General features: G+C 48.2%; 1 protein-coding gene and 1 long non-coding RNA gene across 2 annotated transcripts; one reads left to right on the forward strand and one right to left on the reverse strand.

Annotated features, from left to right (window-relative positions):
• Positions 1-2204: 2204 nt before the first annotated feature.
• On the reverse strand, positions 2205-8069 carry HSBP1L1 (heat shock factor binding protein 1 like 1). Its single transcript, XM_063610227.1, has 4 exons — positions 7791-8069; positions 6208-6274; positions 4656-4749; positions 2205-2581 (listed from the first exon to the last, which is right to left on the reverse strand). Exons 1-4 carry the CDS (start codon positions 7839-7841, stop codon positions 2578-2580), a joined length of 216 nt encoding a protein of 71 aa, XP_063466297.1. The 5' UTR covers positions 7842-8069; the 3' UTR covers positions 2205-2577.
• LOC134731533 (uncharacterized) lies at positions 4667-6309 on the forward strand. The gene is made up of 2 exons (XR_010113926.1): positions 4667-4756; positions 6215-6309. It is a non-coding gene; the product is annotated as an uncharacterized lncRNA (long non-coding RNA).
• Positions 8070-24862: the final 16793 nt, after the last annotated feature.

The following is a 24862-nucleotide window of genomic DNA, read 5'->3' on the forward strand; positions in this document are numbered from 1 at the left end:
GTGAACCCGGGAGGCGGAGCTTGCAGTGAGCCGAGATCGCGCCACTGCACTCCAGCCTGGGCGACAGAGCAAGACTCCGTCTCAAAAAAAAAAAACAAAAAACAGTACAATAAAATATTGTTTATAACCTTCCCTGTGAGGAATAGGAGCTATTTTTTTATTCTTCCTAAGATTGTATTTGATGTAAACATATTTTCTGTAGAAGCCATGGCCCTTCAGTTCATATAGTTAGAAAATTTCCTTACTGGCCAGGCACAGTGGCTAACGCATGTAATCCCAGCACTTTTGGGGGCCACAACGGGCAGATCACGAAGTCAGGAGTTCAAGACCAGCCTGGCCAACATGGTGAAATGCTGTCTTTACTAAAAATACAAAAATCAGCTGGGCATGGTGGCACGTACCTGTAATCCCAGCTACTTGGAAGGCTGAGGCAGGAGAATTGCTTGAACCTGGGAGGTGGAGGTTTCAGTGAGCCAAGATCGCACTACTGCACTCCAGCCTGGGCAACAGAGCAAGACTCCGTCTCAAAAAAAGAAGAAAATGTCCTTATTACAGTCTCAGGTTTCTCTTGCCCTCTCTCATCCTAGCAGTGTGGATGGTTGGTTGGGATCTTCATGTCCCGTCTCAGCACACTCACGCTCTGAAGTGAGAGTGAGGAAGGGCAGGGATGGGGGCACCTGAGCACACCCTGGGCCCTCTGACCTGAGACCCAGGCTCTGCCCCACCAAGTGACCTTGGGCAGGGTACCTTCTCTGAGCTTCCGTTTTCTCCTTGGTAAAGACGGATAATAGTGTCTGCCCGGCACACAGATGTGAACGCGGAAGCACATGGTGCCTGCCGGGCACAGGAGTGTGGTGCACAGGGCTCACTGCTGTCGGAGATTGATTGCTGTTGTGGAAACAGGAGGGTACTTACAGAATGAAGCACATTTTTTACATACGCTACAAATGAGTGTGTGCTTTTTAAATGGATTTAAAATTCAAATGCAAATCTGCAGTTTAATCTCCCATGTATAAAGTAGGAGAGTGTAACACTGTATCAGAGTGAGGGGCTAGGGAGAAGGTGTATGTGACCCCGAGTACCTGGCGTGTAAGACACTCAGTATTACACTCCTGATATTTCTCCAGAGCAGGTGAAACAGACGGCCAGGAGGCACACGAAAAGACACTCAGCATCACTGCTGGTTAAGGAAATGCAAATCAAAACCACAGTGAGACGCCACTTCACACCCACGAGTTCAGCTAGATACAAAAAGTAGATCACAACAGGCGTTTGCAAGGATGTGGAGAAATTGGAGCCCTCACACACTGCTGGTGGGAAAGTGGTAACACAGGCAGGCAGGTCGTCAAAAAGTTAAACGTGGGCCGGGTGCAGGTGTCTCAAGCCTGTAATCCCAGCACTTTGGAAGGCTGAGACAGGCAGATTGCTTGAGCCCAGGAGTTCACAACCAGCCTGGGCAACCTGGTGAGACCCTGTCTCTACAAAATACAAAACGCTTAGCTGGGCGTGGTGGTGCGTGCCTGTGGGCCCAGCTACTCGGGGGGCTGAGGCAGGAGGATCACTTAAGCCCCGGAGGTCAAGGCTGCAGTGAGCCATGGTTGTGCCACTGCACTCCAGCCTGAGCAGCTGAGCAAGATCCTGTCTCAAAAAAAAGAAAAGATAAACATGGTGTTACCGTTTGACCCAGTAGTTTCATACCCAGGAGAATTGAAAGCATATGTCCACATAGAAACTCGTACACAGAAGCCAAAATGTGGAAACCCACGTGTCCATCAACAGATGAATGGTTAAAGAAAATGTCCATCCATAGAATGGAATATTATTCAGTCATAAACAGAATGAAGTACTGACACATGCTACAACGCGGGTGAACATTGAAATCAGTAGGTTAAGTGAAAAGCCAGTTACTACCTATTGTGCGATTCCATTTCTACGGAATTTCTAGAATAGGCACATCCATAGAGACAGACTAGTGGTTGCTTAAGACTGGGAGGGAGGGGGAAATAGGAGGTGACAGCTAATGGGCATTTTCATTTTTGACGTAATGAAAATGTGCTTACATAAGCCGAGCAGGCATAAAAAGAAAAAGTGCCCTAAGATTGTGATAATGGACAATTCTCAGTTGCATAATTGGTGGATGATGTGTGAATTATGTCTCTTAACAATAACAGCTTTACTGGCGTTACCAGAAAAAGATAAAACAATTACATTCCACATTTGTAAGTTTATTGTATATTTATTGTAAATGTGTTGCATATTATGTTAGTCTGCCCAGGACTGCCATAACAAAATACTTCAGATTGGGTGGTTTAAACAGCAGAAACTTGTCTTTTCGCAGTTCTGTTTTCTGGAAGTCCCAGATCAAGGTGCCGGTCCCTGTGATTTCTGGGGAAGGCTCTCCTTGACTTGCTGACGGCCTCTCTGGTGCAGGCACGGGGGATGGCAGGCGAGCCCCTGGCGTCTCTTCTCAGAAAGACGAATCCCGTTGGATGAGGGCCCCACCCTCAGGACCCACGTACCCTTAATGACTTCTGTAGAGGCCCCATCTCCAAATACGGACATGCTGCAGTTAGGTCTTCAGCTATTTAGGGAGACATAAACGTTCAGGCCCTAACTTCTATCAGGTGTATTAAGTATGTTCACCCCTGATTTTAATAACGTTCTCACTGGTGCTTTGTGGCTGCAGTACAGTTGAAATCATAATGATTTGGACTCTGTATTTCAAGTTTATCTCATTGTGTACCTACTGTCTACCTTGCCCTGACCTAAGTGCTTTGCAAGCAATTTTCTCAAATCCTTACAACCACCTACCAGGTAGATATTTGGCAGAGAAGAAAACTAAAGCTTAGATTTCCCCAGGTTACAGCCAGCAACAGAAGATAAGAATTTGAAAGCTAGGCCTGCATGGCTGCCAAGCCTTGCCTCGTCTGTGGCACTGTGGTGCTTTAATCAAGTTGGATTAACTAGTGGCTCTCTGGGTATCTAGTGAATTCTATTTCTCATCTTCCCAGGATGGCTTCTAGGCAAAGTCCAGAAATTACTTGTGGCAGCTAATGCAGGCGACAAGCCCCTAGGTACAGAATAACCAAGTGCCCTAGAGAAACTGGCAACGTATACACAAAGAAGTAGACAAGAATAGTGCAGTATTGTTTGGAAACAATATTAGTCAAATACAAAGTAAATCATCAGAGGACTATTAGGCAGCAGTTAGCGACTGAGCTAGAGCCACACGTGTCGACATGAATCTCAGTACTGAACAAAAAAGGGGCAGCAGGCTACATAGAGTATGGGGCCACTGACACACTGCTTTAAGACCTTCAGAATAAACGTCTGAAGGTTATGATGCCATTGTGTCTGCAGGAAATTTGGTTAGGTGTCTGGGGGAAGACTGTCTCTGCTCTGAGCTCATGCAGAGAAGGGATGAGGACTTCAGTCCACCAGCAGAATCAGAGCACTGCCATCTCTGCCTACCTGAACAGACCACACCCAAAAGTTAAAATGCAGGTAATTCATGGCTCACCAGCTTTCTGACCTGGAGGTCAGAGGATCCCTGGGGAAGCATCTGTGTGGGCACAGGTGGGAGGACCTGCTCAACGTGGGCGCTATTCTGCATCGTTTTTTCTTTTTTCTTTTTTTTTTTTTTTTTGAGATGGAGTCTCGCTCTGTCGCCCAGGCTGGAGTGCAGTGGCGCAGTCTCGGCTCACTGTAAGCTCCGCCTCCCAGGTTCACAGCATTCTCCTGCCTCAGCCTCCCGAGTAGCTGGGACCACAGGCGCCCGCCACCACGCCTGGCTAATTTTTTTTTTTTATTATTTTTAGTAGAGACGGGGTTTCACTATTCACAGGATGGTCTCGATCTCCTGACCTCGTGATCCGCCCGCCTCAGCCTCCCAAAGTGCTGGGATTACAGGCTGAGCCACTGTGCCTGGCCTCTGAATCATTTTTTCTACGTCGTTTTTACTAATGGCTTTAAACATGCCTCTGATCCTAGCATTTTTTTGTGGCATGTTTACATTCAGCATCAGAAGCTGTGAGAATGCCTACAGTGCCCTGATGAGGTTCAGGTTGCACTGGGTGGCCTGAGAAGCCCTGCAGAGGAGGCACTTTGGGAGGCTGAGGCGGGTGGATCATCTGAGGTCAGGAGTTCGAGACCAGCCTGGCCAACAAGGTGAAACTCCATCTCTACTAAAAATACAAAAATTAGCTGTATGTGGCCGGGCGTGGTGGTTCACGCCTGTAATCCTAGCACTGGGAGGCCAAGGTGGGTGGATCACCTGAGGTTGGGAGTTCAAGACCAGCCTGGCCAACATAGTGAAACCCCGTCTGTACTAAAAATACAAAAATTAGCCAGATGTGGTGGTGCATGTCTGTAGTCCCAGCTACCTGGGAGGCTGAGGCAGGAGAATGGCTTGAACCCGGGAGGTGGAGTTTGCAGTGAGCCGAGATCATGCCATTGCACTCCAGCCTGGGCGACAGAGCAAGACTCCACCTCAAAAAAAGAAAAGAGCATTTGGACATTTATTATTCCTGGGCAATTCTCACTCAGCACAGAGGCAGCAATCCCCATAGTGAACAAATATGGGATTGTACGTTTCAAGATGAAAGCAGTCAAAAGATACGCAAACGGTTGGCATAGCTTCCTAATGACAACCTTACCATTGTTCTTTAATAGAATGTTCAATGCCAGCTTGTACCATTAAGTCATTGACATTCTTCTGTAAGTCCTCAATGCGATTTCCCATTTCTTCCAGTACAGTGTTAAGGAACTCTGCGTAGAGCTGGCGTCCAGAGCCGCCGAGGCACAGCCAGGATGTCCTCGGGGACCCCGCCTCCCATGGCACCTGCTGTCACCGTGCTCATGGCAAAGCCATGGCAGATGCAACTTTTGAAATGAGGGAATCAATGACAGGCCTAGTGTCCATGCAGATCAGCTTCTTTCCCTGAGTTTTCCTCAGTGTGTCCCTTTAAACTGTGAGCGTAGAAAACGTGGCTCCCCTTGCTTGGACATGGATTTGGGGACAGGAGATTGTCTGGTATATTTTAGTCAAACTCTGGGTGTGTAAAAATATAATGGAAATTAACTCTTTTTTGTTTGTTCGTAGGGTCTTGCTCTTCCCCCAGGCTGGAGTGCAGTGGTGTGATCACAGCTACTGCAGCCCTGAACTCCTGGGCTCAAGCGATCCTTCTGCCTCAGCCTCTTGAGTAGCTGGGACTATAGACTATCACCTAGCTGAAATTAACTCTTTAGAAAACTAACATTCGTATGGTTTGATTTTATGTTTAAGACTCATTTTTGTTCTGTGGGAACCCATTTACAAAATCAAAAGTTGCACGCACACAATATTTAAGGAATACATTTAATTGTGTAGCATGAGCTCAAATTGGGCAAGTCTTGGGGTAATTGTGACCCTTATCTAGATTTGTTCCAACTCAAAAAAACATTCTATTCTCATTCTGTTTGATTTCATGTTTCTAAGACAAAACAGTGAGTTGGTGAAGTTAAACTAAACACAACAAAGTTTGGGAGAGCCGTATCTCGGATCCTGTGCTTCAGTGTTATGCTCTGTGGGGTCTGATTCCCTCTGAGGGCCTATGGTCTAGGGTGCACTGTCCGGCTAGGGACTGATGGAAGCCCCACTGGGAAGGGTTTTGCATGTTTGTGTTTTTGTCTTTTATGCTTGCTGCACAAGACATCCTGTGTTGCCAGTCAAGCAGGAGGTAGAGCTTTTTTTTTTTTTTGGGACGGAGTCTCGCTCTGTCGCCCAGGCTGGAGTGCAGTGGCGCGATCTCTGCTCACTGCAAGCTCCGCCTCCCGGGTTCATGCCATTCTCCTGCCTCAGCCTCCTGAGTAGTTGGGACTACAGGTGCCCGCCACCACGCCCGACTAATTGTTTGTATTTTTAGTAGAGACGGGGTTTCACTGTGTTAGCCAGGATGTTCTCAATCTCCTGACCTCGTGATCCGCCTGCCTCGGCCTCCCAAAGTGCTGGGATTACAGGCGTGAGCCACTGCGCCTGGCCGGAGGTAGAGCTTTTGCTACAAGTGAGGGGTAATTAACGCATCAGGAAGCCACATAAAAGCACAGAAGTAAATGCTGGGAAATCCTAAGTAAACTATTACCTACTACTAGCAGACAACAAAAAGATACTCCATGATAATCTACCAGCCTGAAAGAATCACAGCATTTGTTAAAGGTAGAAAAGGATATTTCTGAGGTTTAATGTTGCAGTCAGAGCTTGAAAATGTTCCTGAAGTTCCTGTAATAGATTTTCTGCCTGAAAAAATAAACCGTAAGACAATTGAATAAATATTTACTGTTGGCATATGAGTTTTTTTTTTTTTTTTTTTTTTTGAGACGAAGTCTTGCTTTGTTGCCCAGGCTGGAGTGCAATGGCGCGATCTCAGCTCACTACAACCTCCGCTTCCTGGATTCAAGTGATTCTCCCACCTCAGCCTCCCAAGTAGCTGGGATTACAAGCGTGTGCCACCACGCCCAGCTAATTTTTATACTTTTAGTAGAGATGGAGTTTCACCGTGTTGGCCAGGCTCGTCTTGAACTCGTGGCCTCAGGTGATCTGCCCACCTTGACCTCCCAAAGTGCTGGCATCACAGGCATGAGCCACCACACCCAACCCACATATGACATTTTAAATATCATGGGATAAACCCATCCATAAATCTGTTGACTTCTGACAAAGGTGCTAAGGCCTTTGGATTCAGAGGGAAAGGAAAGTCTTTTCAACAAATAGCACGGGAATCATGAGAGGGCCACGTGCAGACGGGGCAGGGACCCATCCCCCTCCTCACACCACACACCGTGAAGGCAGGAGGATCACAGACCTTGGCCCAGAGCCAAGACCATAAAGCATGCAGAGGAGGACGCAGGAGAAAATCTCGTGACCCTGCCCTCCTCAAGAATTCTTATGAAATTACTTAGCAGGTCATACAGAAATAGCACCATTGCTACTGAAAGCATTTCCTGTTTATATACTGCTTTGTCGTTTACAGACTGACGTCCCACACCATTCATGGTGTAATCTACTCCTCACCCTGCGACTGTGTCCAGGGTGATATGAGAACAGTGAGGCTGAGAAGCACAAAATTCTCCCAGCTGGGGGTTCAAGATCCCAGGGAGCCCCACGTACCATGGTGTGAATCTAGAATCCCGTGGACATAGGAAGAGGCCCCACCTCTGAACCATGCCAGGGCTTTCTACCTTTGTCAGGAAATTTACGTTAGGGCTTGCACAACGCCCAACACATTCCTTCAAATTCCAGGTCTCTTCCTCATAGCCAGTCCTCTTGTGGGCCTGGAACTCTCTGGGCAAACAGGAAGGCCCGGGGGGCGGGAGGATTTCCGGGAAGAGGCTGGAGCCCTGGGCGCTGCGACCCTCGTGGGTCCCCTCTGAAGGGGCCTTTGGGCACCCTTTGGCCCAGCTGTTTCCCCACCGATCCCGACCTCAATGCCCCCCAGTACTGCAGGGCTCCCCCCGAGGACCGCAGGGTCCCCCAGGACAGCAGGATTCCCCCCTGCACCTCAGGCCCCCCCAGGACCGCAGGGTCCCCCAGGTCTTCAGGGCCCCCCCCCAGGACCGCAGGCCTCCCAGGCACTCAGGACTCCTCAGGACCACAGGAGTCGTCAGGACCGCAGGTCCCCCAGGACCTCAGGGCCCCACGAAGACCGCAGGGCACCCCCAGCACCGCAGGCTCCCCACCCCCAGGACCTCAAAACCCCCCAGAACCGCGGGGGCGCCCCCAGCCAGAGAGAAGCAGGAGTAGGGGAGGGGCTCACCGCGTCCCGCAGCGCGCGCCCGCCGGGGGCTTCAGGGCCCCGCGCGTCCATGTGGACCGCGGTCCGGGGGCGTCAGGGGGAGTCCCGTGGGCCGCGCGGACCCGGCGCGAGGTGGCGGCAGTTAAGCTCCGCGATTCCTGTGTGGGCCGCTGGGAGGCCTCGGGCGGAGCGCGCTGCGTTCCAGGGCGGAGGCGGAGCCGGAGCAGAGAGGCGGGCGCTGCACCTGCAGGGACGCAATGTCACTGAGGGGCCGCCTCGGAGGACTGGTCCACGCCCCCAGGCTCCGCGGCTTCTCGAGCCCAGCTGAGGCCCCGAACGGCCTGGGCGGAGCCGCCTTACTCAAGAGGGGGCCAGTGGGCGCCACCGGCCACCTACACCCCCAAACTGCTTCCGCACGGGCAATGCATGGGCCTCGGTCACCCCTGCTGCGTTTTTCAGAGACGGGGGCTTGCTCTGTGGCCCAGGCTGGGGTGCAGTGGCGACTATGGCTCCCCGCAGCCTCGACTTCTCGGACCCAAGCGATCCTCCTGCCTCGGCCTGGCCAGTAGCTGGGACCACGGGCGCGCGCCACCAGGTCCGGCTAATCTTTTTTATTTTTTGTAGAGACGGGATCCTACTATGTTTCCCAGGCTGGTCTCGAATTCCTGGGTACAAGTGATCCTCCTGCCTCAGCCTCCCAAAGTGCTGGGACCGCAGGCCTGGGCCACCATGCCGGGCCTTCCCTGGCCTCTTTCACACCTGGGTTGTGGCTCGTCACCTTGTGGGTGACCTCCCAGGACGGTGTTTTAGGGTTACTGGTCTTGTTGCCGTGTCTGTGCCCCTGTGCAGCGCTGTGGGAACAGGGCTGTGTCTGGGTCACCCCAGCATCTCTAGGGCACAGCCCAGTGACCACACCTGGAAGCTCTGGTGTCTAAATGTGCGGATAAATAAAACACAGCCACCCAGCATCGCCGCTGTGGCGTGACGGTTCCCGCCAGGTTACTTCAGGGCAGATGTCTGTGGCCTGAACCCCAAAGGCCAGGCAGTGAGTCCAGGCCACGGTGCCCAGCGAGGAGCAGGTGTCCCTGAGAACCCAAACAGGCCGGAGGGGATGTGAGAACCACCACGGAGCAGGCCTATCACACGGACGGCACAAAGAGGCAGAAAATTAGCTCAAAAGCAGCTTAGGGACAGAAGCACACTCATCTCTAGAGTTGTCCTGCTGCCCACGAGTGCCCCACATGTGAGTCCTAATAAACTCACCTACTCACCAAGCTGGAATCCGCCCAGTCATTCTTTGGTCTCTCAGCAACTCCCACTTTAGGGTAAGGTTTTAAATGTGATTCTCGGTTTTTCTCATTACAACTTGTCATCAGGAAAACACAAACCAAAACCACAATGAGCTCCCACTGCACCCCACCGGCATGGCTAGAATCAGACAGACAAACATAAGTCCGAGAGGCGTGTGGGGATTGTGGCCCTCAGTGACGGCCCCTCAGTGACATTGCGTCCCTGCAGGTGCAGCAGCTGGTGGGCTGTGAAAGGCTGCAGTGCTGTGAAAAAGTCAGGTGGGTCCTCAAAAGTGAAGCAGTTTCCACAGGGCCCAGCCACGCCACCCCTAGGCATATACCGAAAGAAACGACGGCGCGAGTGCACCAATTCTACTGCAGCATCAGTAATGCTCAAAAGGTGGAAACCAGCCAAATATCCACCCCCGATAAGTGGGTAACAAAATGCAGATGATAGAATGTTCCTCAGCCACACAAAGGAGTGAGGCTCTGACGCACGCTAAGGAGCGGGTGGGCCTCGGGAACGACGCTGGGTGGCAGAGGCCAGGCGTGAAGACCCTGAGTGGTTAGTCCATGCGCACGGAGAGTTGGAACAGGCAAGACCACGGAGACAGAAAGTTGACTGCTGTTGGTGGGGGCTGCAGGGACAGGGAGAGTTCGGAGAGACTTAGGGGGTCCGGGATTTCTTTGTGGGGGGACAAAAATGTTCTAAAATTAGATCGTAAGAAGGTTTCACAACCCTGTGAATATACTCAAAACTGTTGAATTATGCCCTTTAAATGGGGGGATTTTGTGGTATGTGAATTACATTTCAATGAAGCTATTAAAATAATTTTTTAAAAGCATGGCCATTTTGTCACTTTTTGTGTCCTTTTAGCATCGTCCTCTTTTTTTCTGTCTCTGAGAGAGGCTGAGCTACAAACTAAGTTGTAGGTGCCAGTGTGGACGGCTGAGAAAGACGCAGTGTGGGTGGAAAGTGGCTGCTGTGCTGTGGCTCCCGGCCCACTCCCGGGACCATTCAGGCCTAAGGAATCCTGCTGGGTGGCGTCTGGCTTCTCGGGAAAGCCAGTGTGGGTGGCTGCTGAGGAGGAGGAGGCGGGGCCAGAAGATGCCACAGTACAGGGTGGACGGCCTGCACCCAGGAAAGCCTGCCTGGCATGGGGGGCAAGGAGTACAGGCCGGTGGTGTTTCCATCAGAAACACACCTCAGTGTCAAGAACCAGAAGTCGCTCAAGCTAACTTAAGGGAAAAGCAGGGAATTACGCCTGTGGAGAGGAGGCAGACACAGCCGGCTGGCGTCAGCCCCTCCGGGCTCTTCAGAGGGTGCTTATCTCTGGAGGCAGGATAAGATGGGTAGTGGCGCCCCACGGCAGGGCCATGACGCGGTTCCTCGTCAGCCCACAGGCAGCTTTTCTAACCACAGACAGCTAAATGAGCAGGGAGCCAGTCAGACTGCCCTCCTTCCTCCCTTCCAGAAAGTTCTAGAACATCCACTCTTCCCTTACTCTGCAGGCACTGAGCTCCCGGAAGCTTTACTCCAGGGACAGCCCAGCATCAAGCTCATGGCTTCAGGGGACAGCTCCCTGGTGGTGGGGGCAGGTGCAGACCCAAGGGCTTTCAGTGTCTCCAGGGCGGGGCTGCTCCCTGGCTGCTGCTGCTCCTCCCTTATTCAGGCAGAGCAGGGGCCACAGAGCTCTTGACAGCACTGGGCTCACCAGTGATAAAGCACTTCAGACGTCCATGAAGGCAGACTGGCGTTCGGACTTTGGAGCGCTTGTGGGCACCCCGTGGAGCCCGTTATTTTCAGATGTTGACTGGCTGACTCTGGTTGCAAGTTCAAGCTGGGCACCCTGTCCTCACGGCCTATGCATTCCTAACCACAGACAGCTAAACGAGCAGGGAGCCCCACCGGCCCACACGAGCCTGGAACTGGCCATGCAGAAGACAAGACGAGCCTGCCTCTGACCTGGGAACACCTCTCTCCTCTCCAGCCATCCCTCCAGCCCTGGCTGCTCTTTCAGGTCAGGCTTCTGGGACACCCCGAGGACCACCCAGCATTGCTGCACACAGCAGCCCCAGGCCTCACCGAGATAGGCCGGGTGGTCTGGGGAGATGACAGGACTGCCTTTCTTTCTTTTTTTTGAGATTGGGTCTTGCCCTGTCACATAGGCTGGAGTGCAGTGGTGCAATCACAGCTCACTGTAGCCTTGAACTGGGCTCAAGGGATCCTCCCACCTCGGCCCCCCAAAGCACTGGACTTACAGGCATGAGGCCACACTGGCCTCTGAGTTCCCGTAGTATTTATTGATCATTATCGGGCATAGCAGGATAATAGGATAATAATGGAGAGAAAGTCAGAAGGTAAACACGTGAACAAATGTCTCCGCATCATAAACAAGGTAAAGAAAAAATGCTGTGCTTTTGATGTGCATATACAGAAACATCTCAATGCCTTAAGGAGCAGTATTGCTGCCAGCATGTCCCACCTCCATCCCTAAGGCAGTTTTCCCCTATCTCAGTAGATGGAATATACAATCGGCTTTACACCGAGACATTCCATTGCCCGGGGACGAGCAGGAGACAGAAGCCTTCGTCTTATCTCAACTGCAAAGAGGCGTTCCTTCCTCTTTTACTAATCCTCCTCAGCACAGACCCTTTACGGGTGTCGGGCTGGGGGACGGTCAGGTCTTTCCCTTCCCACAAGGCCATATTTCAGACTATCACATGGGGAGAAACCTTGGACAATACCTGGCTTTCCTAGGCAGAGGTCCCTGCGGCCTTCTGCAGTGTTTTGTGTCTCTGGGTGCTTGAGATTAGGGAGTGGTGATGACTCTTAATGAGCATGCTGCCTTCAAGCATCTGTTTAACAAAGCACACCCTGCACAGCCCTTAATCTATTTAACCCTGAGTTGACACAGCAAGTGTTTCAGGGAGCACAGGGTTGGGGGTAGGGTTACAGATTAACAGCATCTCAAGGCAGAAGAATTTTTCTTAGTACAGAACAAAATGGAGTCTCCTATGTCTACTTCTTTCTACACAGACACAGTAACAATCTGATCTCTCTTTCTTTTCCCCACAACACAAGACCACCCTTCAGGAAGCAAAGCTTCAAGAAGCCTGGCATGCCCCCCTAAGAAAGGAGTAGGGGTCCCACAGAGGGGGGCCAGGATCCCTTGCTGAGCTGGGAGAACCAAAGCCTCGGGGGCCGGCTGTGGCCATGAGGTGGGGATCACGGCAGTGAGCAAGGGGAGAACCGGCAGGAATGGCAGGTCCAGGCACGAGAGGCATTTCTAAGGCAGATGCTGGAGGTGGAGCCATTGCAGGAGGTGGCAAAGTCCTCCTTGTGGCCGAGGAAAGAGGTGGTTGGGCCAGGACAAAGTTCACTGCAGTGAGGGGATCAAGATCCAGTTGGTTAAAACAGCGCATCTCAGGCTCTCCAGCCACAGCTCCTAACTACAGGGAGAGCTTGTGAAAATACACTCCTGACCCCTCTAGAATCTACTCACAGCATTTGCTAGAGCTGAGGAGTCTGCATTTCCAGAAGCTCAGCACACAACGTCCGTGCACGCCAACGAGCCTTCACAGTGCTGGGCTGGTGTGGAAGTCAGTGCAATGCCAGTGGGTCTCAGGGGCAGAGAAAGGAAGACTCAGCCTTGTGTGGGGTGTGGGGGTGCCACAAAGCTCCCAGGGGCTCCAGGATGGTCAGGAGAGAGTAGGTGGGAGACAGAGGAAGGTGTGTTCTGTGTGCCCAGGGCAGGAAAGGGTTCACAGAGGGAAATGTCTAAATGCCATTGCTGGAAGAGGAACTGATACTATTTCCCATGTTCTCATTAAACCTAGACAACAGCCCACATACGGCAAATGTCGCTATCCATCTGACGCATGCAGGATGGGGTTTGGAATTCAAATGCGCTGACTCTCAATTCTGTTGTCTGAGGTCATAGGACAGTGTCAGGAGCGGGGGGCTGCCAGGGGATCCGGGGCCAGCATGGAGGGGCCACCATCTTACCTGTCCTGGCTGGCCCCAAGGACCATCAGAAGATACAGGCAGGACAGAGGCCACTGCTGCCCAGGCCCCACTCTGCCACCCCTCACTCGTTCTGTCTGTGGTGTGTGAAGGTGCCTGGGAGCCTTCGTTCTTAAAGATCTGTGGGAGGCCAGGCATCTGGGCCTGAGGTGGGATACTGTTATTGAGGCAGTAGAAAAAAACATAGGAGAAAAACTTCATGACATTGGATTTGACAATGAGTTTTTGAATATGGCACCAAAAGTACAGGCAACAAAAAAATTAGATAAATTGGACTTCCTGAAAATTAAAAACTTTTGTGCATCAAAGGACGCTATCAAGAGTGAAAAGTGTAATCCCAGCACTTTGGGAGGCTGAGGTGGGTGGATCGCCTGAGGTCAGGAGTTCGAGACCAGCCTGGCCAACATGGTGAAACCCCGTCTCTACTAAAAATACAAAAATTAGCCAGGCATGGTGGTGGGCACCTGTAATCCCAGCTACTCGAGAGGCTGAGGCAGGAGAATCACTTGATTCTACTGGGAGGTGGAGGCTGCAGTGAGCCAAGATCATGCCACTGCACTCCAGCCTGGGCAACAGAGTGAGACCCTGCCTCAAAACAAACAAACAAACAAAAGCCAAACAACAACAACAACAACAACACAACAGAGTGAGAAGACAATCCACACAACGGAGAAGATACTGTAGATTATGTATCTGATGCAGAATTGATGTCCAGGATATATAAAGAACTCCTACAATCTAGCAACAATACAAACAAGTAACCTGATTCAAAAATGGGGAAAGACAAAGCAATCTACAGATTTGATGCTATTCCTCTCAAACAGCCAATGTTGTTTTCACAGAATTAGGAAAAAGTTACTTTAAAATTCATGTGGAACCAAAAAGAGCCAGAATGGAAAAAGTAAACCTAAGCAAAAAGGACAAAGCTAGAGGCACCACATTACCCAACTTCAAACTACACTACAAGGCTACAGTAACCAAATCAGCATGGTACTGGTACAAAAACAGGCACACACACATCAATGGAACAGAATAGAGAACCCAGAAATAAAGTTGCACATCTACAACTAACTGATCTTCGACAAAGTCAACAAAAATAAGCAATTGGGAAAGGACTCCCTCTTCAATAAATGGTGCTAGAATAGCTGGCATGCCATTTGCAAAGAATGAAACTGGACCCCTACCTCTCACCATATATAAAAATTAACTCAAGATGGATTAAAGATTTAACTGTAAGACCTCAAACTATAAAAACTCCAGAACAAACTTAGGAAATACTTTTCTGGACATTGGCCTAGGCAAAGAATTTATGACTGAGTCCTCAAAAGCAATTGCAACAAAACCATAAATTGACATCTGGGACCTAATTAAACTAAAAAGCTTTTGTACAGCAAAATAAACTATCAACAGAGTAAACAGACAATCTACATAATGGAAGAAAATATTTGTGAATTGTGTGTCCAACAAAGGACTAATATCTAGAATCCATAAGGAACCCAAACAAATCAACAAGAAAAAAAAAAACCTCCATTAAAGGGCAAAGGACATTAAACAGACACTTCTCAAAAGAAGATACACAGGCAGCCAACAAACATGAAAAAATGCTCAACATTACTAATTATTAGAGAAATGCAAATCCAATCCACAATGAGGCACCAACACATGTTGGTGAGGCTACAGAGAAGAAGGAACACTTATACGCTGTTGGTGGGAATGTAAATTAGTTCAGCCACTGTGGAAAGCAGTTTGGAGATTTCTCAAAGAACTAAAAATAGAACTACCATTCAACCCAGGAATCCCATTACTGGGTATATACCCAAAGGAAAATAACTTGTTTTACCAAACAGACACCTGCACTTGTATGTTTATTGAATCTCTAGTCATGATAGTAGAGACATGAAAACACTCCAGTGTCCATCAACAGATGATTGGATAAAGCAAATGTGGTACATACACACCACGGAATACCATGAGCCATAAAAAAAGAATGAAATCATGTCCTTTGCAGCCACATGGGTGCAGCTGAAGGCCATTATCTAAGCAAATTAACACAGGAACAGAAAGCCAAATACCACATGTTCTCACTTATAAGTAGGAGCTACATCTTGGGTACACATGGACATAAAGATGGGAACAATAGACACTGGCACTGCAAAAGGAGGGAGGGCTGAAAAGCTTTCTTTCCTTCTTCTTCTTCTTCTTCTTTTTTTTTTTTTTTTGAGGCAAAGTCTCACTCTGTCACCCCAGCTGGAGTGCAATGACACAATCTCGGCTCACTGCAACCTCCGCCTCCTGGGTTCAAGCGATTCTTCTGACTCAGCCTCCCAAGTAGCTGAGATTACAGGTGCCTGCCACCACACCCGGCTAATTTTTTTTTTTGAGACTGAGTTTTGCTCTTGTTGCCCAGGATGGAGTGCAATGGCGCGATCTTGGCTCACTGCAACCTCCGCCTCCCAGGTTCAAGTGATTCTCCTGCCTCAGCCTCCCGAGTAGCTGGGATTATAGACATGCACCACCATGCCCAGCTAATTTTGTCCTTTCAGTAGAGACGGGGTTTCTCCATGTTGGTCAGGGTGGTCTCAAACTCCCGACCTCAGGTGGTCCGCCTGCCTTGGCCTCCCAAAGTGCTGGGATCACAGGTGTGAGCTACCAGGCCTGGCCTAAAAGGCTTTCTTTTGGGTCTTATGCTTACTCCAAACCTCAGCATCATGCAACATACCCTTGCAACAAGCCTGAACATGTACCCCAGGAATCTGAAATTTAGATTTAAATTTAAAATAATGGGGAAAGGACTTGAAAAGACATTTCTTCAGAGAAGATACGGGAATGTCTAGTCAGTACATGAAAAGACGCTTGTCATTCGTCGTTAGGCAGACGCAGATCAAAACCACAGGCCATAGCAAGGTACCACTTGCTATGGTTTAAACGTGTCCCCCAAAGTAGGTGTGCTGGAAACTTCATCCCCAGGGTAACAGTATTCAGAGTTGTGACCCCAAAGAAGTGATTAGGTAAAAAGGGCTTTCTCTCCTTTCTGTCTGTCTCTCCTCTCTCACACGTACACGCTCTCTTGCCCTTCTGCCTTCCGCCATGGGATGACACAGCACAATGGCCCTTGCCAGAAGCCAACCACTGCATCTCGGACTTTCCAGCCTTTAGAAGTGTAAAAAAATACATCTCTGTTCTTTATAAATTACCCAGTCTTGGATCTTCTGTTACAGCAGCACAAAATGAATGAAGACACTACTTCACACCCACTAGGGTGGCTAGAATCAAAGACAGACAACAACAAGTGTTGACAGGGATGTGGAGAAATTAGAACCCTCAGACACTGCTGGTAGGAATGTAAAATGATATAGCCACTATGGAAAACCAGTTTGGCAGTTCCTCAAAAACTTAAACATAGAATTACCACATGATCCAGCAATCTCACTTCTGGATACATACCCAAAATTGAAAGCAGGGTCTTGAACAGATATTTGCACACCCGTGTTCAAAGCAGCATTGCTCACAATCCCCCAAAAGTAGAAGCAACAAAAGTGTTCACTGATTGTCGGTGGAGGGATAAACGCAATATGTGGTGTGCGTGTTACCGGATGGTGCCGTGCGGTTCCAGGCTCTTGGTGTCCTGAACAAAGAATTGGACGTGACACACACAAATAGCAAAGCAAACAGCAAAGGTTTATTCAGCACAGTATGACACTCTCAATGAGGGGAGTGTGGGTTGACCTCTGCGAAATGAGATCAGCACCAGTTTGGTGTATTTTGGGCTCTCTTTTATATGTTTTTTTTTTTCTTCTCTTCCCAAAGCTGCCTAATCTCTAGCCAGTGCCTGCCTTTTGACTGATATGGAGGTTGCTTACCTCGGCTCTTCTGTGCTTGCATGTTGCCTGCATCCCATAATTTTAAATACATGCATGATATGAAGTCCATATGCATGAGCTTTAATGAGCTGACTATCATACGGGGTCATATTAAGGATTTTTTTTTCTCTCTAATGCATATGCCCATCTCTGAGGGGCTCCCGTTTGGTCCAGATGTAGCCAGCTATGGAGGCTTCTTGCTTTTTTAATCTTACTTTTTTTTTTTTTTTTTTAAGATGGAGTCTCGCTCTGTCGCCCAGGCTGGAGTGCAGTGGCGCGATCTCGGCTCACTGCAAGCTCCGCCTCCCGGGTTCACGCCATTCTCCTGCCTCAGCCTCTCCGAGTAGCTGGGACTACAGGCGCCCGCCACCACACCCGGCTAATTTTTTTGTATTTTTAGTAGAGACCGGGTTTCACCGTGGTCTCGATCTCCTGACCTCGTGATCCGCCCGCCTCGGCCTCCCAAAGTGCTGGGATTACAAGCGTGAGCCACCGCGCCCGGCTTTAATCTTACTTTTGTTTTGGCTGCTCAAATTCCGCTTCTTATCTTGCTTCTCACTCACTTGCTCCTTCACCTTTCATCTGTGTCTACTTACTCCTGTGTTCGACTTCCAATTCCCTGTGCTATTTTCCTGCCTCATATGCACACAATGACATATTATTTTTATTTATTTATTTATTTTTTGAGACGGAGTCTCACTCTGTCACCCAGGCTGGAGTGCAGTGGCCTGATCTCAGCTCACTGCAAACTCCGCCCCTTGGGTTCATGCCATTCTCCTGCCTCAGCCTCCCAAGTAGCTGGGACTACAGGCGCCCGCCACCACGCCCGGCTAATTTTTTGTATTTTTTGTAGAGACGGGGTTTCACCGTGTTAGCCAGGATGGTCTCGATCTCCTGACCTCGTGATTTGCCTGCCTCAGCCGCCCAAAGTGCTGGGATTACAGGCATGAGCCACTGTGACTGGCCCACAATGACATATTATTAAGCCTTCAAACAGAAGGAAATTCTGGTACATGTTATGACATGGTTTAACCTTGAAGACATTATGTTGAGTAAAATATGTCGGTTATGAAAGGACAAATATTGTCTGATTCCACTTACATGATGTCCCTAAAGTCAAAATCAGAGACTAGCCTGTGCAGCATAGTGAGACCCCATCTCTATCAACAACAACAACAACAACAGCAGCAAAATTACAGCCCGTAGTTCTAACTACTTAGGAGGCAGAGGCAGGAGGATTGCTTGAGCACAGGAGTTCAAAGATGCAGTGAATTATAATCACACCACTGCAGTCTAGCTTGGGTGACAGAGCAAGACTCTGTCTCTAAAACAAAAACAAAAAACACAGGAAGTAGAGCGTTGGCTGCCAGCCTAGGTATGGGGGTAGGGTGGGGAGTTGGTGTTAATGGGGCACTCACCGAATTTCAGTTTGGGAAAATGAAAAATACCTGGAGATGATGATGGTGATGTTGCACGACGATCTGAAGGTCCTCAATGCCACAAAACCATAGACTGAAAAATAGTTAAAATGATAAATTTCACATCGTGTATATTTAACCACAATAATGTTTTTTGAAGTACATCTTCCTCACTTCAATTCCTAGGCTAAGGCTGGGCACGGTGGCTCATGCCTGTAATCCCAGCACTTTGGGTGCTGGGGCAGGAAGATCGCTTTGAGCCCAGGAGTACAGATGCTGTAGTGAGGCATGATCTTGCCACTGCACTCCAGCTGGCACTCCAGGCCTTGTCTCATAAATAAATAATCAAAACCCTAGGCTAGGAATTCCAGGTCCTGGAAAACCCTTGATTTTCTTCCCCTTTCCCACTGTATTTTTTAGCATACGTTTGATCTTTCTGAACCATGATCTGTTTGGTCCAGTGGAAACCTACTCGGAAACTCTGATAACCCTGAGATCCCAACCTCTGTTGGAGAAACGAGACCTGCCGTTCCACACCCAGCACCTGGCTGTTTTTTCACCTACAATACCTGGTTAGGGATCAAATTATTAGTCCTTTCTGTGTGTGAGACAAATCCATTGATATGGAAGTGAGAATCAAGAAACTCAGTTTGTGCAAACCATGGTGGCTCATGCCTGTAATCCCAGTACTTTGGGAGGCTGAGGCAAGTGGACTGCTTGAGCTCAGGAGTTCAAGGCCAGCCTGGGCTACATGGTGAAACCCTGTCTCTACTAAAAATAAAATAAAATAAAAAAAATTAACTGGGCGTGTTTGCAGCCTTGGGAGCTGAGGCATGAGAATCTCTTGAGCCTGGAAAGCAGAGGTTGCAGTGAGTTGAGATTGTGCCACTGCACTCTAGCCTGGAAGCAGCGAGAGAAAGAAATGAAAAGAAAAGAAAAGAGAGAGAAGGAAGAAAGAGAAAAAGAAAGAAAGAAGAGAAAGAGAAAGAGAGAAAAGGAAGGAAGGGAAAAAGAAAGAAGGAAAAGAAAGAAGAAAGAGAGAGAGAGAAAGAAAGGAAGGAAGGGGGAGAAAGAAAGAAGAGAGAAAGAAAGAAAGAAGGAAGGAAGGGAAAAAGAAAGAAAGAAGAAAAAGAAAGAAGAAAGAAAGAGAAAGAAAGAGACAGGAAAGAAAGAAACTCAGTTTGTTACGAATATTAAATTTCAGGAACTAGGCTCAAGGGAAAAAATCCTGCAGTATGACAGATTGTGTTTGTTGAATTGCAATCTTTACTTTCATTGCATAGAATACAAGTTTAATAAAAACAAAAGTACAATCTATTTGTAAGACATCGTCCATCAATATTTAGACAGTTGTCCTATGTTTAAGAATGATTTTTTTTTTTTTTTTTTGAGATGGAGTCTTACTCTGTAGCCCAGGCTGGAGTACAGTGGTGTAATCTTGGCTCACTGCAACCTCTGCCTCCCAGGTTCAAGCTATCCTCCTGCCTCTGCCTCCTGAGTAGCTGGGACTACGGGCACCCGCCACCATGCCTGGCTAATTTTTGTATTTTTAGTAGAGACAGGGTTTCGCCATGCTGCCCAGGCTGGTCTCAAACTCCTGACCTCAAGTGATCCACCTGCCTCGGCCTCTCAAAGTGCTGGTATTACAGGCACGAGCCACCGTGCCCGGCCCCCTCTATGTTTAAGAATGATTTCTATCTAAAAAAAAACATATTTGAAGAGTCTTCCTTTCACACTTTGATAATGATTAATAAATATCAAGAATACAAGTATATATTACCAAGTTAATTTTCTAACTTTCTCAATTTCTCTAAACCCTCTAATTCTGTTGATGGAATAATCTCAATTCTCACTTTTGAAAATTACTAATCAATCTTGTCTATCCCTTATTTAGAAGCTGGAGACCAACCCTAACAATATGGTGGCCAGGCCAGTGAGACAGCTCCCATCTGCAGCTGGAGGAACTGAAGTCAGAGGGCCATGCCTGCTCTGCTCAAATTCTACAATGCCAACATGGACTGCGGGTCTTCAAAGTGGTCTCCTCTACCTTAGGAACACGGCAAGAAAATTATGTGCATTCTTGATTTCACAGCTACTGGAGGAGTCATCGGCCAGATCAGCCTAGCAGTTGTTTCTTTTTGACCTGATAAAATTATTTTTAGAATAGCTCTCAGTTTTCCTGCTCATGTTTGGCTTAGGATAAATATAGAAATTGTGCCTTCCTCAGCATATGCTGCCTGGGTGGCGCATTAACTGACAAAAGAGAAACTGCTGAGCACTAGCCCAGGATGAATAATTGACCATGGGAATCTAAATATTAAAGAATATTAATGTGTATTCTGAAGTTACAGAAATGAGCCAGTGTTTCCCTGGTGTGAGGACAGACAATTGAGAAGAAAACAGTCTGGGTAAGACTGAAATAGCTAATTACGAGAGCAAAGATGCAGACCACAAGAGCAGAATGTAGATATGAAACAAAGCTTTAAATTAGAAAACCAAAGTTTTATTTTGGATAGTTGAAAACATCCCAGTTCAACCAAGTGTAGGATGCAGCTGTCTTTATGAAGCATGGGTGCCCATGGAGGTGCCCAGTTGCCCCTCGGATCCAGTGTGAATGGCCTTGTTTCTAAGGCCTTAAATCTAAGATGCTGCTGATTTTAGGGTGCACTGTTATTACCAAGAAAGGGAGAAATGCTGCCAATTAAACTGTTAAGTTCAGTTTTTATTTTATACTCACTAAAAGAGCTCTTTTATAATTATTGATGCTGGTTGATGGATACATGCGTTTCATTGTGTTACTCTCTTTTGTGTTTGAAAAGTTTTATTTAAAAATTATATAAAAGGAGTTCTTTTGGGTATAGATTTGGGTATACAGATCTGAGTAGAGACTGTTGCTCCTTTCTTTTTTTGAGACAGGGTCTTGCTCTGTTGCCCAGGCTGGAGTGCAATGGCACAATTACGACTCACTGCAGCCTTGACCTCCTGGGCTCAGGTGATCCTCCCACCTCAGACCCCTGAGTAGCTGGGATTACAGATGCACACCACTGTACCCCACTAATTTTTGTATTTTTAGTAGAGATGAGGGTCTCGCTATGTTGACCAGGCTGGTCTTGAACTCCTGAGCTCAAGAGATCCATCCACCTGAGCCTCCCAAAGTCTTGGGATTATAGGCGTGAGCCACTGCACCTGGCCCGCAATGTTTTATTTATTCTAAAATAATTTCAATATTTTCACAAGTTTAATTTTCATTGTTAATGCAATATCAATCAACTATTTTCTAATCCCATTAATTATTTACTATGCAATCCTGGTCCTGTTTGATAAGTGGTCTTTCCAAGAAGTCATGATTGTGGGTAATGACGACCTCCTGTACTGTGTAGCTTTTGTGGGTGTGAATTTTAAAACTGGCTTTCAAATATGGCTATACATCAGAACTTCTGGGGAAGGCTTAGAAGGCTTCCCTGACTGGCACAGTCCCCTTTATCAGTGCTCTGCAGGTGGGCCTGGGCACTTGAGCATTTGTGGTTTTAAGGCCACTCAGGGGTTTCAGTGTGTGACCAAGTGGCTTAAGCTGTGGAATATAGCTTTAGACCCTTGGTAGGGAGGGCAGCACAGTGGAGGTATTTTACATCAGAAAAGCCCCGGCTCCTCCCGCTGTCCCTTGTGACATTTTGTCCACAAGCTGTAATCACCCAGCACATTGTTACTTTATGGCTTTAAGCAGTTGTCTTTAGATCAATTAAGAATAACAAGGTTGGCCGGGTGCGGTGGCTCACGCCTGTAATCCCAGCACTTTGGGAGGCCGAGGCGGGCGGATCATGAGGTCAGGAGATCGAGACCATCCTGGCTAACACAGTGAAACCCCGTCTCTACTAAAAATACAAAAAATTAGCCGGGCGTGGTGGCGGGCGCCTGTAGTCTCAGCTACTCGGGAGGCTGAGGCAGGAGAATGGCGTGAACCCGGGAGGCGGAGCTTGCAGTGAGCCGAGATCGAGCCACTGCACTCTAGCCTGGGCGACAGAGCGAGACTCCGCCTCAAAAAAAAAAAAAAAAGAGTAACGAGGTGGTTCACACCTATAATCCTAGCACTCTGAGATGGGTGGATTACCTGAGGACAGGAGTTTGAGACCAGCCTGGCGAACATGGCGAAACCCCGTCTCTACTAAAAATACAAAACATTATAGGCCGGGCGCGGTGGCTCATGCCTGTAACCCCAGCACTTTGGGAGGCCAAGGTGGGCGGATCACGAGGTCAGGAGATCGAGACCATCCTGGCTAACACGGTGAAACCCCATCTCTACTAAAAATACAAAAAATTAGCAGGGTGTGGCGGCGGGCGCCTGTAGTTCCAGCTACCTGGGAGGCTGAGGCAGGAAAATGGCGTGAACCTGGGAGGCGGATCTTGCAGTGAGCTGATATCGCACCACTGCACTCCAGCCTGGGTGACAGAGCGAGACTCTGTCTCAAAAAAAAAAAAAAAAAAAAATTAGCTGGGCATGGTGGCATGTCCTTGTAAGCCAAGCTACTCGGGAAGCTGAGGCAGAATTGCTTGAACCCGGAAGGCGGAGGTTGCAGTGAGCTGAGATTGCGCCATTGCACTCCAGCCTGTGCAACAAGAGCAAAACTCTGTCTCAAAAAAAAAAAAATAAATAAATAAGAAAAAGAGACATTAATTCTCTTCATTTATTCTGCCTCTGATGCTTTTCCTTTCCTGATGTAGATCTAAGCTTCTGACCTGTATCATCTTCCTTGTCTCTTCTCTAATATTTCTCACAGGGCAGGTCTACTGGCAATACATTCCCTCAGTTTTTGTTTTTCTGAAAAAGTCTTTATTTTTCCTGCACCTTAAGGATACTTTTGCTATATGGAATTCTAGGTGGGCAGATTTTTTTTTTTTTCAATTGCAACACTTTAAGGATTTCACGGCCAGGCGCAGTGGCTCACGCCTATAATCCCAGCACTTTGGGAGGCCGAGGCAGGCAGATCACGAGGTCAGGAGATCGAGACTGTCCTGGCTAACACTGTGAAACCCCGTCTCTACTAAAAATACAAAAAAATTAGCCAGACGTGGTGGCGGGTGCCTGTAGTCCCAGCTACTCAGGAGGCTGAGACAGGAGAATGGCGTGAACCTGGAAGGCAGAGCTTGTAGTGAGCCGAGATTGCGCCACTGAACTCCAGCCCGGACAACAGAGTGAGACTCTGTCTCAAAAAAAAAAAAAAAAAATTCACTCCACCCTTTTCTTATCTGCATGATTTCTAACAAGAAGTCCACTGTCATTTTTATTCATATTCCTCTTGTTAACTTAAAAAATCACACAACACTGCATTTAGAAAAGGAGACTATTTCTTAAATTACTTGCAAGATAGACATCCCACAAGACTAGACACAGGCCCTTCAGAGGAGGAGAGGATGGGGCAGGAGCTTTATGCTGATTCAGTTGGCTAAACATACTTAACAGGTTATAGGAGGAGCTATGAATATTCATGAAGGGCATCTTGCCGTATGTATCATATGACCCATGTTCACTTTGGGGTGGAGATGTAACATTTAAATGTATTACAGTTAGGCCCTATACATCAAAAGGTCTTTCTAAGACCCAAAGGCACTTGGTGCACAGACTTTGTAAACCAGCTGGGACCAGCCATGGTCAGTGGTCTCTTTCCAGGAGAGTAACTGAAATCTGTCTCTTGTCTTGTCAGAGGTGTAGCTGTGGCTGGTGGACGGGGGTTCAGTCAGGCAGGTTTATTCAGTTTGAATGTGACAAGCCTAGCTGTGGTTTTTGTTTTGTTTTGCTTTATGTTTTTTGCTATTTGTCCTGATGGATGTTCTGTATGTTTCCTGGATCTATGGTTTGGTGTCTGTCATTAATTTGGGGACATTCTTGCCATTCCACCATTTCTCCTGCCCCTTCTTCTCTTTCCTCCTTCTGATTCTCCCATTGTGCCAATCATATCCTTTGATGTTGTTCTTGGATGGTGTCTTCTGTTGATGTATTAGGCTGTTCTCGCATTGCTATAAAGAAATACCTGAGACAGAGTAATTTATAAAGAGAAGAGGTTTAATTGGCTCACAGTTCTTGCAGGCCATACCAGCATGGCACCAGCATCTGCTCAGCTTCTTGGGGGCCTCAGGGAACTTTTACTCATGGCGGAAGGCAAAGTGGGAGCAAGCATTTCACACGGTAAAAGCAGGAGCAAGAGAGAGAGTGAGGGGGTGGGTAGGTGCCAGACACTTTAAAGAAAAACAGATCTCGGGAGGGCGCGGTGGCTCATGCCTATAATCGCAGCACTTTGGGAGGCTGAGGTGGGTGGATCACGAGGTCAGGAGTTTGAGACCAGCCTGGTCAACATGGTGAAACCCCATCTCTACTAAAAATACAATAAATTAGCCAGGCACAGTGGCGCAAGCCTGTAATCCCAGCTACTTGGGAGACTGAGGCACAAGAATCACTTAAACCTAGGAGGCGGAAGTTGCAGTAAGCTGAGACTGTGCTGTGCCA

The sequence above is a fragment of the Symphalangus syndactylus genome, chromosome 1 (genome assembly GCF_028878055.3).
Source record: "Symphalangus syndactylus isolate Jambi chromosome 1, NHGRI_mSymSyn1-v2.1_pri, whole genome shotgun sequence".
In the NCBI taxonomy this organism is placed as follows: Eukaryota; Metazoa; Chordata; class Mammalia; order Primates; family Hylobatidae; genus Symphalangus; species Symphalangus syndactylus.